This window comes from Propithecus coquereli, unplaced genomic scaffold (assembly GCF_000956105.1).
Source record: "Propithecus coquereli isolate 6110/MARCELLA unplaced genomic scaffold, Pcoq_1.0 Scaffold186, whole genome shotgun sequence".
Lineage (NCBI taxonomy): Eukaryota > Metazoa > Chordata > Mammalia > Primates > Indriidae > Propithecus > Propithecus coquereli.
Window position 1 is genome coordinate 3,932,078 of NW_012143412.1, and position 15,014 is coordinate 3,947,091.

The window sequence follows — 15,014 nt, forward strand, 5'->3', positions numbered from 1 at the left end:
CTTATCTTTTTTATAATCATTTCTTACATGGGGATCAAGCTTAGAAAGTGCTTTCTTACCACCACTTTCACCTATATATGATATTCACCTATATTTCCCACTAGTAGTCTTGTGGCTTCATTTTTATTTTGAAAGTATTGATTTCATCAGTCAAGATTCCATGAAAGATTTGGGAAAGTGCCATAGAAAGGGCTGATAGTTAGCCAGTATAAACCAATATGGCTGCCTATACTAGTTGTCTATGGCCAGCATCTATTCTGACTAACAATATTCATGCTGAACTGATTGGAAAACATTGTTATCACCCCTGGATATTCACAAATTTTTCACTAACACCATTGAATAACATTTCCTTTCCCCATTTCATTCTTCATTCATACAACAAATGTTTATTGAGGTGTTGAGGATACAGCAATAAACAAAACAAACAAAATTTCTTATCCTTGTGGAGATTACAGTCTAGTTGGACAGACAGAAACATAATAAGTAAGTTGATTACATAGTATGTCAGACTAGGTGCTACAGGGAAAACATTGAATAGGTTAAGGAGTCAGGAATGCCAGTGGCAAGGTGGGGGTTATGCTAATCCTCCACTACCTCAAATAGATATCAGACAAAAAGTTGGATCAGGATCAGAATCAGATGGTTCCATGGAAAATTACTTTTCCATTTGAGACTGGAAGTGCTACATTGTCTTAGACAAGTGATGATGGAGACCAAGCCATATTAATTGAGCACGCAGATGTTAGAGTTGGATGAGGAAATCAAAGTCCTGGAAAACAATCTGGAGAATACTATAGCCAGTGTACCTGCAGGGTATGTGTTCATTTTGGACTCTGGAAGTTAATCCCCAGAGAGATCATTGGTTACTCTCAAGTACCGTGACTTCTATTATGCTGGGGTTTTGTCCACTGAACAGCATTTATAATTTAAGAATCTAGAAAGATGTCTTGGAATACATTCCTAACTCTACATTGTAAAATAACTCAAGTTTCAGCTAAAGAGAACTTTCAGTTTCATGAATATATGTGGTTTCTTTTCCCACTCCATTTCAGACACAATACCAGGGAGGCAGTGCATGGCTTCTTGTTTCTTCCTGCTTAAGCAATTTGATGATGTCTTAATTTACCTCAACTCATTTAAGGTCAGTATAGAATTATCTGTATAACTTTATATACAAAATACTATATATATATATATAATGTGTTAGGGAAAAAAGGATACCCTTAGAGATGGCCCTTATTCTATGGTGGCATTGGTGGCATCAGCTAATTCCTTAAGATTATTTTTATGTTTATCTGATATAACTGATGGTTTTATATTTTATATGTTAATGCTCAATGTCACCTGTTCTTGGGGTGTTTTTCAGAGTTACTTCTATAATGATGACATCTTTAATTTTAATTATGCCCAAGCCAAAGCTGCAACAGGAAATACCAGAGAGGGTGAAGAGGTAGGTACCTGCTTTTGAAGGCGTTTGAATGATTCTATATAAAAACATCCTTATCTTTTTCTTGCTGAAATAAAATCATCAAGGATAAAGGATTATTAAAGATTCTTTTGTTCTTGGGTTCCATTAAAAAGTACAATGTGGAGCATAGTGGCACGCACCTGTAGTCCGAGTTACTGAGGAGGTTGAGGCAGGAAGATCACTTGAGCCCACATGTTTGAGGCTGCAGTGAGCTATGATTATGCCACTGCACTCCAGCCTGGGCAATATAGTGAGACTCTGTCTCTAAAAATAAGAAAAGAAAAAGTACAATGTGAATAGATACTGATTTTATAACCATGTTAATTTTTCCCTTTTTTGATGAATTTTATGGAAATATATGTGCAGAAAAGTATACAAATCACAAGTATACAGCTCGATGAATATCTATTTATTTATTTAGATTTCTAACTTAATTGTATTGTGTCTGTATGACACTAGTCTTTTAACATTTGTTGAGGCTTGCCATGTAGGCTTGAAAAGAATATGTATTATATAGTTGTTAATTATTCTGTTCAAACCTTCTATATCCTCAACAACTTTTTGTCAGCTTCTAATATCCATTTCTGAGTGAAGTTTGTTAAAATCATCACAATTTTGTCCTTCGCTTTCTTAGCAGCCTGTATAGAATTTTTAAATTAAATTAAATTTAATTTAATTAATTTATTTGGAGACAGAGTCTTGCTCTGTTGCCTGGGCATGAGTGCAATGGTGTCATCATAATCTCACTGAAACTTCAAACTCCTGGGCTCAAGTGATCCTCCTGCCTCAGCCTCCCAAGTACCTGGGATTACAAGTGTTGCACTACCACACTCAGCAAAATTTTCTATTTTTTATAGAAGTGGGGTCTCACTGTTTCTCTGGCTGATCTCAAATACTTACCTCAAGGTATCCTTCCACTTCAGCCTCCCAAAGTGCTAGGATTACAGGCATGAGCCACTGTGCCCGGCCTCTTTATACAATTTGATCATCTATAAGGCGACAGTGATTATCAATCTAAGACAAACCAGCGATGGGTATTTGTATTGCAAAACCATCCTCATGTTCATTCCCTTTCTTTCTTCTTGTAGGTATTCCTCTTGATCCAAAGTGAGAAGATAAAGAATGATTACATTTACCTCAGTTGGTTAGCTCGGTGCTGTGAGTCTTCTTTTAAATATTACAAGAGGAATCTTCTTTTTCTTTACTGTTACATAATCTGTTTGGAAATAACAATGATTGTTTTCTGATTTTATTTTGTATTTTATTGTGTAGAATGAGTGAACACTGAAATTAAGGGTTGTTAATGCTATTCAGTAAGGGTTGCCATGTAAATATGTTATGTAAGTTTACCCTTTGATTAGTTGTACTATACAACAGTGATCTAAGCAGTCCTGAAAATACCAAGTTCTTCCTTTAGCCTTGTTGAAGTTTCCAGAGTCTCAGCTTACAATGTTGTTTGTGAAATACATTATTACACTAATTTTATCTTTTCACTATGTTTCAGGCCTGAAAAGTGGCAAAATGTCAAAAATGCAATTTTTTGGTACATTATAGAGCCTATACTCTCTGTCTCTCTCTATTTTCTTACTCACTATCTTTTCTTGCTCCTTTTTTTTCCACTCAGATTTTAAATGTTCACTGACGGCCAGGCGCGGTGGCTCACGCCTGTAATCCTAGCACTCTGGGAGGCCGAGGCGGGAAGATTGCTTGAGCTCAGGAGTTCGAGACCAGCCTGAGCAAGAGCGAGACCCAGTCTCTACTATAAATAGAAAGAAATTAGCCAAACAACTAAAAATAGAAAAAATTAGGCGGGCACGATGGCACATACCTGTAGTCCCAGCTACCCAGGAGGCTGAGGCAGGGGAATCGCTTGAGCCCAGGAGTTTGAGGTTGCTGTGAGCTAGGCTACACCACGGCACTCTAGCACAGGCAAGAGAGTGTGTCTGTGTCAAAAGACTCTGTCTCAAAAAAAAAAAAAAAAAATTGTTCACTGAGTTTTTGTAGTCACAGGAAAATTTTAGCAATCAGATATTCTAAATGAGGCTGAAACTGTGAGTAGAATTGAATGAATGATAGGTATGCTCTTTTAAGCAGATGAGCAAAGTGGGAACTACTGGAAGTCAATCCAATCTGAAAGACATAGTTATGTGACTCCTAGCTTAAACATTTTAAGTATGGTAGAATTCTGATAGGGAGCCAGCTTAATGCCAACATTGCAGGCTTTCCATGTAAGAGGTATTCTACCATTACTTTGTTTGTTTGGAATATAGAACCAAATCCATAGAATAATAAGATGCAGAAGTGGTTTTTGTACATTTAAAAAGCATAAATCTTTGTTTTCTTGTGTAGATATTATGAATAAGAAACCAAGACTAGCCTGGGAACTTTATCTCAAGATGGAAACCTCTGGCGAGTCCTTTAGTCTCTTACAGCTCATTGCTAATGACTGCTACAAGGTGAGTCTGCGTTAGACTAAAGGGAAAATTGAAGATCAGAATCACATTGCTGCACTGGCTAAATATCAGGGGGAAATGTCCTAGAGACTAAATGGCTATTAGTGAGAGGATTTACATGGTATCACTAGAAATGTCATCCTTTTTATGAATGAACTGATCTCAGAGATAGGCAGAATTTCAGAGTTTTACACGTATATGAAATAAGTATTTAGAGAGGAGGTTTTGGATTTCTAAAGACTATGAATCTTTAGGTGTACCATCAAGTTAAAAATATTCATCTGATAATTGGAAATTTGGTTCTGAAGCTTAAGAGAGATGTCATCTGACAGCTAGAGACATGGAGTGGGAGTCATCATCACATTTAAGTACAGTCATGCATCACTCAATGACAGGGTAACATTCTGAGAAATGCTTTGTTAGGTGATTTCGGCATTGTATGATCATCACAGAGTGCACTTACACAAACCTAGTTGGTATAGCCTGCTGCATACCTAGGCTATATGGTATAGCCCATTGCTCCTAGGCTACACACTTGCACAGCATGTTATACTGAATACTGTAGGCAATTGTAACACAATGGTGAGTATTTGTATCTCTAAATATATCTAAAATATAGATAAGGTGCAGTAAAAGTACTATACTATAGTCTTATGGAACCACCATCACATTTGCAGTACATAATTGACGAAAATGTCATTATGGAGTGCATAACTATTAATTGAAGCTCTGAAAAAGAGTGATTAGCCAGGTACGAACGTACAGTGAGAAGAGCTGTGAACCAAAGTTTGAGGAATACTAAGATGCAAATGGTAGACAGGAAAGATGAAAGAACCCAAAAAAGAGAATTAAAAACAGTCAGATTTAGTAAAGGAATGGCTCTCTTGTGTATATGTGAGAGAGAGAGAGAGAAAGAGAGAGAGAGAGAGAGAGAGAGAGAGTGTGTGTGTGTGTGTGTGTGTGAGTTTGGGACCCTAGCCTATAGATTAAAAGATTTTTTTAAAAATTAGCCTCTGGCCATGGTGGCTCACACCTATTATCCAAGCACTTTGGGAGGCTGAGGCAGAAGGTTCACTTGAGGCCAGGAGTTTGAGACCAGCCTGGGCAACATAGCAGGACCCCCATCTTTAGCAAAAATAGAAAAATTAGCTAGGTGTGGTGGTATACACCTGTAGTCCCAGCTACTTGGAAGGCTGAGGCAGGAGGATTGCTTGAGCCCAAGAGTTTGAGGTTGCACTAAGCTATAATGACACCACTGCACTAGCCCAGGCAACAGAGTAAGAACCTGTCTCTATTAAAAAAAAAAAAATTAGCCTCAAATTCTGGAAATTCCTATTTTTGTAACATCCTGTCTAAAAGACAGGAAAATGTCAGGTAAAAAGAGTCTAGTATTGTATTAATCAGCAACAGCTCATGTCAAAGTGAATCATTACCAAAAAAAAAGATGAATCACCATCAATGGAAAAGGTTTCAGGACAAGAAACGTGAAAATAATAGTTTAATATGGGTTGGTGAATGGCGATGCTGTTAAGTAAGTGAGAGGGGACAGAGGGAAAAAAGACAGGAAATTATTATATTTCAATTTTAAATGTATTAAATCTGAAGTATCTTTGGGGCTCCCTACAGAGATAATAGAAGTAGGAAATTAACCGGCTGAGTCTGGAGCTTAGGTATTCAGGTGAAAGATCAGGATTAGTGATGTAGATTTAGAAGTTAACAGTAGTTAGTGGTGGTAATAGTAACAGTAGTAGTAGCAGAACAGCAGCAGCAGAGTATGAGAGAGATTAAGATTAACCTGTAAATGGGGTAAGGAACCTAGTGGAACACCAGTATTTAAGGGATAGAAATAGAAAGAGCAAGTAAAAGAGACAGAAGGAACAAAGAAGAAAGAACAAGGAATTTTTTACTCATTACTCTTTTTCTTGTTCCTATTTAATCAAAAGCCAAGGAAAGAAAGTGTCAAATCTGAAGCTAGAAAGAAATGCATGAGGGCTGAGAAGACAGTAGTGGACAGAGAAGAGAGTCAGATTAGAAAGCAGAAGCGTTGTACCAGAATCTTTAAAAATTTGATACTGAGGTTAAGGAGACAAATGTGGTGCTAACTTAAAAGGAAAAACAGGATTTAGGATTTTTTGAGGGGCAAGGTGGGGAGTTCTTTTTCTTTTAAAATGGGAGGAGGGATAAAAGTATATTATAGGCAGAAGAAAATGAGCCATTGAATGGGAAGATTAAAAATTCAAGAGTGCGTTAATTTTTGATGGAGTAAGGTGCTAGAGGAGATGAGAGGGGAATAGGATTAAGATCAAAGGAAGTTAACCACTTTGAAAAAAACGATAGCATTTCCTAGTGTCTCAGTGGTCCCACGACCACCCATTAATTTGATGATTCACTGGAAGGACTCACATGACTCACTATAAAGTTATATTCATGGCTAAGATTTATTATACTGAAGAAACATCAGGAAAAAGTTATGTATAGGTGAAGGCTAGAAAAGTCAAACACAGGCTTTCTTATCCTCCATGGGGATTACCTGGTCACGTCTTTCTCCAGCTGCAAACTACAGGGACATATGTGAGATGTCCTTGTCCAAGAAAAACAGAACAAATGGGAGAAACATGGCAGAATTAACCCTAACGTAACAATAATTGCATTAAATATAAATGGTCTAAATATACCAATTATAAGATAGATATTGATAGAATGGATAAAAAAACCATAACCCAACTGTGCACTCTCTATAGGAAATTCACTTCAAATATAATGATATAGATAGGTCCGAAATAAAAAGATGGATGTGGCATGGTGGCTCATGCCTTTAATTCTAGCACTTTGGGAGGCCAAGGCAGGAGGATCACTTGAGGCCAGGAGTTCAAGACCAGCCTGGGCAACATGGCAAGACCCTGCCTCTACAACAGATTAAAAAAATTAGCCGAGCGCGGTGGCACATACCTGTAGTCCTAGCTACTTGGGAGACTGAGGCAAGAGGATGGCTTGAGCCCAGGAGTTTGAGGCTACAGAGAGCTATAATCAGGCCACTGCACTCCAGCCCCCTCCAGCCTGGGTGACAGAGTGAGACCCTGTCTCTAAAAAAAAAAAAAAAGTAAAAGGATGGAAAAATATATACCATGAAATATTTTGACAGTTTCTTTAACAAACATACACTTACCATACGACCCAGCAATTGCACTCCTGTGCATTTATCCCAGATAAATGTAAACCTATATCTATAGAAATGTACATATGTTAACAGCACAAATTTTATTGCACACATGTTAATAGCAGCTTTATTTGTAATAGCCTAAAACTGGAAACAGTCAAAGTCTTTCAACAGGTGAATGGTTAAACAAACTGGTTTGGCATGGAATACTACTCAGTAAAAAGAAACTGTAATGAGTCTGACTCCGTTTCTTGATGTTTGACTACTGACAGCTTTTAAACCTCATCCCTGCCTTTTCCCCTTATGCCCCACATCTGGACAAAATGATAAACCTCTGTGCTCCCTTCTTTGTCACCATTGGGTGATTTAGACCACACAAGCCCCTGCCCATGCACAGGAACCCTCACCCAGCCCCACTTCCTAACCAAGGTAAACACCCAGGCCAGCCTCCTTTCCTTGCTCTCTCAGGCCATTTCCGACCTGCTTAAGAGGGCTGCTCTACTCTCCCTAGAGACCTCAATTATGTAAGTAAGAAAACTTTTCCTACCCTCATGTTGTGTTTGTGGTGTCATCAGTCTCAACATCCAAACTGAACTTTGGGTGGGGGAGGGGGTCCCTCCTGCTTTTGCTGGGTGACTATTATAACAGAAGCAAACACAGTAACTTGGGTTAACAAGGACATTAAACTAAGTAGAAAAAGCCAGTCTCAAAGAGTCCCATACTGTTTGATTTCATATATATATAACATCCTTGAAATGACAAAATTATAGAGATGGAGAAGAAATTAGTGTTTATTAGAGGTTGGGGATGGTGAGCAGGAAGGGGCATGTGTGTGACTATAAAATCATTTATAAATGACTTTATAAAGGGAAATCTTTGTGGTGATAGCATAGTTCTGTATCTTAATAGTGGTGGTGATTACATGAAACTACACATGTGAAGAAATAAGTATCATCAACATACACAGCACCAATGTCAATTTCCTAGTTTTGATATTATAATAGTGTACTATAGTTATGTAAGCTACAACCTTTGGGGGAAATGGGGTGAAAAATACATGGGACCTCTGTCCAATCTTTGTAACTTCCATGGATCTCTAATTATTTCAAAATAAAAAGGTTTTCTTACGTGAACTAACTAGAGTTATGTATAGCAATATAGATGGATCTTATGAACATAATGTTGAGTCATAGATGCAAGACACAATAGAATATTTATAGTATTGTTTCATATAAAGTTCTGAGAGGCAAAACTCAATTATATTGTTTAAAGATGTATGCATAGGAGATAAAACCATAATGAAAGTCAAAGAACTGATGACCATAAAAGTCAGAATGGTAATTCTTCTTGGTGGGGAAAGAGGGAGTTATGGTCTGGAAATGACACACAGAGAGCTTTTCTTTTGCTGTCAGTGTCTTCACCTGGGTGGTGGGTACACTGTAGTCACGTTACAATTAGTCAGTAAGCTGTACATGTTATGTTTCATCCACCATTCTATATGTCTGTTATTTCACAATAAAAAATATTTTTTAAGAGAGCATAGGTAGAAGGATTAACCATGAAAAGTATATGGACACTCCTTCCTGTGAGATAGGCAGAAAGGAGGGAAGGATGAATGAAAGTATAAATATAATTTGAACTGAAGGGAGGAAAGTTGTGTTTTCCCTAAGAAGTATAGAATAAAGCTAAGCTAATAATGCAGTAGAGGCTTAAGGAAATTGTCAAAGATTTAGAAAAACTGTTAGGAGGAATAGAGCAGTAACTAAACCACACTGAGTAAAGAGGGTAGTCCAGCAATTTGAAGACTTAAATGAAATTGGTAACGGTATGCATTTATGATTGCCAATCAAGAAAACTCATCAAAGCAAAATTTAATAGTATTCAGCATGTTCTGGGAGGCCAAATAAATGTGCAGTATATTTGGAAAGATGTCTGTCAAAATGAATTAAATATTTTAAATATTTAGTGTTTGGAGTAGTAGTAGTCAGTATGTGTCTAGGCATTCTGAGAATTTAGGAACAAGATCAGGGAAAGACCACCCTCTTGAGCTGAACATGATCACATCAGCATAAAATGAGTGATAATACTCCTCTAAAAAGAATGTGTCGAGGAGACTTGAAAAATACCCAGTTCAAATCACAGTTTCGAGTTTATCCTCAAGATTAGAGTATAATTAGAAGAAATAATGAATGTGTTGATTATAGCATAAGTTGACTATATACAGAAAAAATGCTATATACTGTTGAAAACTGAATGAAGGTAAGCTGGTTTAAACTGATGTACCCAAAGTGTAATTTTCCTTCTTCTTGTTTTAATTAGGAATTGAAGTTTATCTATTTTGTTAACTGAAAATACTGTCATTACCCACGCACTTATTTCATGTAGTTCTATTTCTTGTCATCTTTATGTTTAGTTTCATTCTGTGCAATCTTTTCACTAAGTATTACCCAGTACTTTCTTTTATTCAGATGGGCCAGTTTTACTATTCAGCCAAAGCTTTTGATGTCCTAGAGAGACTGGATCCCAACCCTGAATATTGGGAAGGCAAAAGGGGTGCCTGTGTGGGCATTTTCCAGATGATCTTAGCTGGCAGAGAGCCCAAGTAAGTAAACAGACAAGAAATATTGCCTCTTTTCATTTGCTGCTGGGTTTTGAGGGAAAATAATTATTTTCTTAGATGATATATTCTGAAAAATCAAAATTATGATGATGTTTTAGAATGATGAAAAAATGTTAAGATATTAAATATTTCTATCTAACCATTTTCCTCTGGAAATGCTTTGTTTTATAGAATCAGATCATTCTAAATCATGTATACTAGGGACACTGGGTATACTAACAGCTCTTAAATGTAAGAGCAAGATGTATATGTGGTTCCAAATAAATAGCCATTTTCATAAACAAAGTCTTTTTCACTCTTCTACTTTTTTTCTTTTTTAACCTATTGGCTTTTTCTTGTATTTTCTTTTAGGTCTCAAAGAATTAGAAATGGAAAATACCAGAAGAGTCTTAGGGAAATGGGTTCATAGTCACCTGTAGGTTTACTAAAGCAATAGGGAAGTTTTAGTATACATTACTTAAATATAAGTTTGTTTGTGTTTTTTGGGTTTTTTTTTTTTGAGACAGAGTCTCACTCTGTTGCCTGGGCTAGAGTGAGAGTCGTGGTGTCAGCCTAGCTCACAGCAACCTCAAACTCCTGGGCTCAAGCAATCCTTCTGCCTCAGCCCTCCAAGTAGGTGGGACTACAGGCATGCACCACCATGCCTGGCTAATTTTTTTCTGTATATTTTTAGTTGTCCAGCTAATTTCTTTCTATTTTTAGTAGAGACGGGGTCTTGCTCTTGCTTAGGCTGGTCTCGAACTCCTGAGCTCAAACAATCCACTCGCCTCGGCCTCCCAGAGTGCTAGGATTACAGGCGTGACCCACCGCGCCTGGCCTAAATATAAGTTTTAATTAAATTTAAATTACTTAACACATCAATGCTGGACATTTGCCAAGTCTTAGTCCTTAATGTTCCTCTCTTCTGTATTTATTAATGTATTATCTTTCTTGAAGAAATCACCTATTCTGTTGGCTTTGTAAAATTTTACAAACACGGTAGTGACACCCAGTTTACGGTGATCACCTTAAACAAGGGAGAAATCTAAGATTCAAACAAAGTAAGTGATTTATTAGCGACAGAGCTAGAATTTGAACCGAGCTCTTGAATACACTTTTCTACTCTATCATGCAGAATAAGCATGGAAATGGGAATGTTTAGGTCATCTCAGAGAGGACAAAGAGATTAATAGTACATATATAGATAGCACAGATAAACAAGAAACACTTGGGTTGGTGAGAAGGATTTCACAGAATTTCCTCCATTTTACTATGCCACCATAAGAATAGAAGGCTAGAAGGTTTGTAATTGCTTTATGAATGCATCGTGGAGGAGTCTATTACCAGAAATGCCCTACTGAAGTACAGTATGAAGAACAGTTATGAGTTTATTTTATTTCTTAATTTTCATTCTTTATTGAAACACATCCTTTCAAATCTCTTCCTCAGAGACACCCTTCGAGAAGTGCTCCATTTACTGAGAAGCACGGGTAATACTCAAGTAGAGTACATCATCCGGATCATGAAGAAATGGGCCAAAGAAAACAGAGTGCCTATCTAAAATAGCTTCAGAGTTCTAGGAACCAGCTTCCACTTTGACATAAAATTGGAAATCATTTCCTCAAGTTTAAAGTAAGATGCAGGGTTCTATTTTATTGACATTTTCTTTCCTTGCTCTTCAAGCCTCAAGTTCGGTGACTGACTTTCTTAGATTTAGCCTCCTGGCTGAACAAAGTACTATAGTCTACGGCCCCTGTATGATTCTACTAGCAATAAGACTTTGGACTTATCTGGTGCCTTTCTTCCAAAAATTACATCAGAGTACTCTTATGTAATTTACTGACTTTAAGGAGAACAGCGTAACTTTTTTTTATGTTCGCATTTCATGGCATTTTCTCATAGTTGCAGTAACAAATGTCTTTGATGCTCAAGAATTACCATCATTCTGTCATCCTATGTTTAGGCATCTCTGTACATCATCCCATTTTCTTGGGGAATTCCATAAATGATTTTGTAAAAGCATCTCTGAATCTTGGGAGAACAGAGATTATAATAGCTATGAGATTCTGAGAATGGCACATAAGACCCTTTATCAAACTGTCCAGGCATTAATAGATAACAGGCTTATGGGATTACTCTTTCAGTACTTATTGATGATAATAACATGTTACAGTGGAGTAAGATGAGTATTGCAGTGTTTAAAAAGGTTAGTACTATGAGAAAAAATGTGTGTGGTACCTCTGAAGATATTCAGGAAACAAAATATACAAATCTCGTTAGTCACTTCTCCATTATATTTTAGGGAACAAAACAGGTTAGATTTTTCCTAATGTATCTTGCTGAATAAACATCAATTTTGAAAGTAGGGCTACAAAGACTATATGCATTGTGGGCATTTATTAACATAATGATAATAAAACATGGATTGTGTAAAGCCCTTTGAAGGACCTCCTAATGGCTAGAATCTGTCCTAATACATATTCCAGCCCCATGTTTCTGAGCTCTGACAACATAAACCTACTATACAATTGAACATACTCTCACAGCCTATTTCCAGAAAACAGACTCACATCTTTTTGTGTTTCAGATTGCCTTCCTGTACCATGTGATTTTTTCTATTAGCTTAAGGTACCTAGTGTTACAGGTCTAGAAAGTCCAGCGCCATCTCTATCATCCCTAACAGAGAATGGATGGGAAGAGAACTCAGAGTCAGAATTCCTTGAGGCACTAAGGTCAGAAAAGTTCCTATAAGCACTCTATTAGCAGTTTCACTTGTGCCACCGACATCCTGACATCCCGACATCATCCTGCTCTGGGTGATGAAGTTGTATAGAACAGAGATTAAAACATAACAGGATTTAAAGCAGCCAAGGAGAGAAGATCAGTGACTGAAGATAGCCTTTACCTTCTGGACAGCTGCAAGAGGTTATTTCCACTTTACTCAGGAAGATGGCCAATTTTCCTGTCTTGTATCTTAGACCCAGATCTAATCAGTTCAGAGCACAAATCAAAATAAACTGGCCTGAATAACTGAATTCTAGGATACAAAGATACATCATTTTTCATATGCCAAAGCTTCTCTGTTTCCTTATTGTGTTGTTCCTACCAATAATAACTGGTTCTCAGCACACAAGGCACTAGATGGGTCAGATCTGGGCAGAATCTGCTGTAATTTTTAGAATCATTCTTATAATTCTTACCTCATTTAAAATATTAGAAAACACAGTAGTAGAAAAGACAGATGGAACTCCTTAGTAGATTTTGGCAATGAAATCTGTCTCACAGTGAATTATTATTATTTCAAATTTCCTATACTTGAAAAGCTTTTTCATTGATGGTAATGAACTTTTGTTGAATTTAACACTCTAGATTCTCTCTGACAGTTTCCTGTCTTTCGGGGAAAAACCAGATATTCCAAAAACAGCAGAATTTTAGACTAATTTTTTTAAAGTTTTTAATCCATAGGATTGAGCCAAAAAACATAAAGACTTGTTTAAAGAGGGGTACCATCCAATTCTGTTATTAAGGATAGTTACTTTTGAAATGTCTTGACAAAGTTTCAAGATTGCAGAGTAGTAGTGCATGGCTATTTGTCTTACATGTGACGACAGAGAGGAAGGCCCACACTTAGGAATGTAGTGAAATGTGTATAGTTTATAGCTTCAATGTACTATTCATAGTCTGTAGCATAAGTTACTTGCAAATGGAAAAATAACTTTTATAATTATTTTTATACTTCAAAAGAATTATTATATACTACTGTATTATACTCAAATTAAAGTTTATTATTTGGTTCTTATTATGGTATTCTGTCGAGTGTGATGAGTGTGGGACCTGGGTAAGTCATGTGCTTTTTCCTCTTTCCTGGCCCTACAGGGAAGGGAATGAAATAAAGTTTTGGGCCCCACAAGTTACTTTTTACAAGAGAGGAAAGTGGATATTCCCTAAGAATCCCTTTCCACTAAGAGGCTGGTGGTTCCTGCTGAATCAGATCAGGTTTAGCTGTTTGCTGAATTGCAGCCCATTTCAGACATTATATGACCAGTGCATAGCACAATACCAGACACATAGCAAGGTCTCAAATGCTTTTTGACTGAATAACTAAACTTATAGTAACTAGTAGAGAAAAGGACTTATGAGATCTGACCTCATATATTCTGGTTCCCATATAATTACTGTTTTCTTGTGTGCTAAGCATAAGCCAGATGCTTAGGGATGCAAATATAAATAATGCACAGTCCTGGGCCCTTAAGAAACTCCGTCTAACAGAAGTATACACAACTAAACACAGTAACATGTGATTCACATCATCAGTAGGAACAATGTATTGAGAGATAAAAGGCGGCAATGGGAATGTTTGTACCCATGAAAATGGGACACCTCCTGCCCAATTTGGGGAAAGCAATCAGAGTGGATCCTGAAGCTCAACAACTAGCAAGATGCCCAGACTTCTGCCATATGTACAATGCACACAACACGCATCCGAGTACACAGAAGCCAAGAGACTGCTTTCCTCCTCTACGGCTTAGTACATTTTTAAAAAGTTGCAAGCAGGCAGTATATCACAATAGTTATATCTACTTTCTAATGGCAAAAATGAATTAGTGATTTACTAGTTCCTACGTTCCAGACTCTCTCAATATAACTTAGACGAATAGTCATCTTATCTCTCTTTTCTTCTTCATCCTCTAAAATACTTACACATTAAGGCTTATATGTACTTTATAATAATGTTCTCACAGTATTCCTGACTATTCAGAGATGATCTCAGAGCAGCAAAGCTAGGGGCCTAGAGAGGTACCTATAATCTACCTTAACTCTAGACTTGGGGAATTTGAGAATATAAGACAGCACACAATAAAATGAATACTATCAGCTGATGTGTGAGTATTAGGTGTACAATGTATAGACAAGTTTGCATATTTGTTACCATCAAAACTCTTTCTTTAAATAAAATCTGAATGCCAAATATACCTAGGGGCTGCTCTGGTGGTTGGGGCAAAGGAGAAGAGAGGAAGGAAATTCGGCAGGTTAGCCCTCAGGCTGCCCCTTGTAGGTAACACAGTTTACAAACCTCAGACAAAGGGAATAAATACCTTACCTCAAGTGAGAGGGCAATGGACATAATCTGTGAGTACATTTTATCTAATTTGTTTATCATATTTTTTTGTATATTCATTCCTGTATTTATTTGATCAGTTACTTACATCCCACTGTGTTCCAGAAAACGTTTGAGGAAAATTACCAAAATATATATAAATCAATAGATAAATGACACTTAAAAGTAAAGGAAGCCAAGAATAAAGTTAATACATAAAAGTATATATCGGAGCC

At 36.9% G+C, this 15,014-nt stretch overlaps 1 protein-coding gene across 1 annotated transcript in view; it reads left to right on the forward strand.

Moving 5' to 3' along the window:
* Nucleotides 1–11,241, forward strand: part of TTC26 (tetratricopeptide repeat domain 26) — a 45,135-nt gene extending 33,894 nt beyond the window's left edge. Inside the window, 8 exon segments of the mRNA XM_012642762.1 lie at nucleotides 855–865; nucleotides 942–947; nucleotides 1,006–1,144; nucleotides 1,370–1,453; nucleotides 2,560–2,629; nucleotides 3,821–3,927; nucleotides 9,550–9,683; nucleotides 11,130–11,241. Coding sequence (XP_012498216.1) covers nucleotides 855–865; nucleotides 942–947; nucleotides 1,006–1,144; nucleotides 1,370–1,453; nucleotides 2,560–2,629; nucleotides 3,821–3,927; nucleotides 9,550–9,683; nucleotides 11,130–11,241 — 663 coding nt within the window.
* The last annotated feature ends 3,773 nt before the right edge of the window (nucleotides 11,242–15,014 follow it).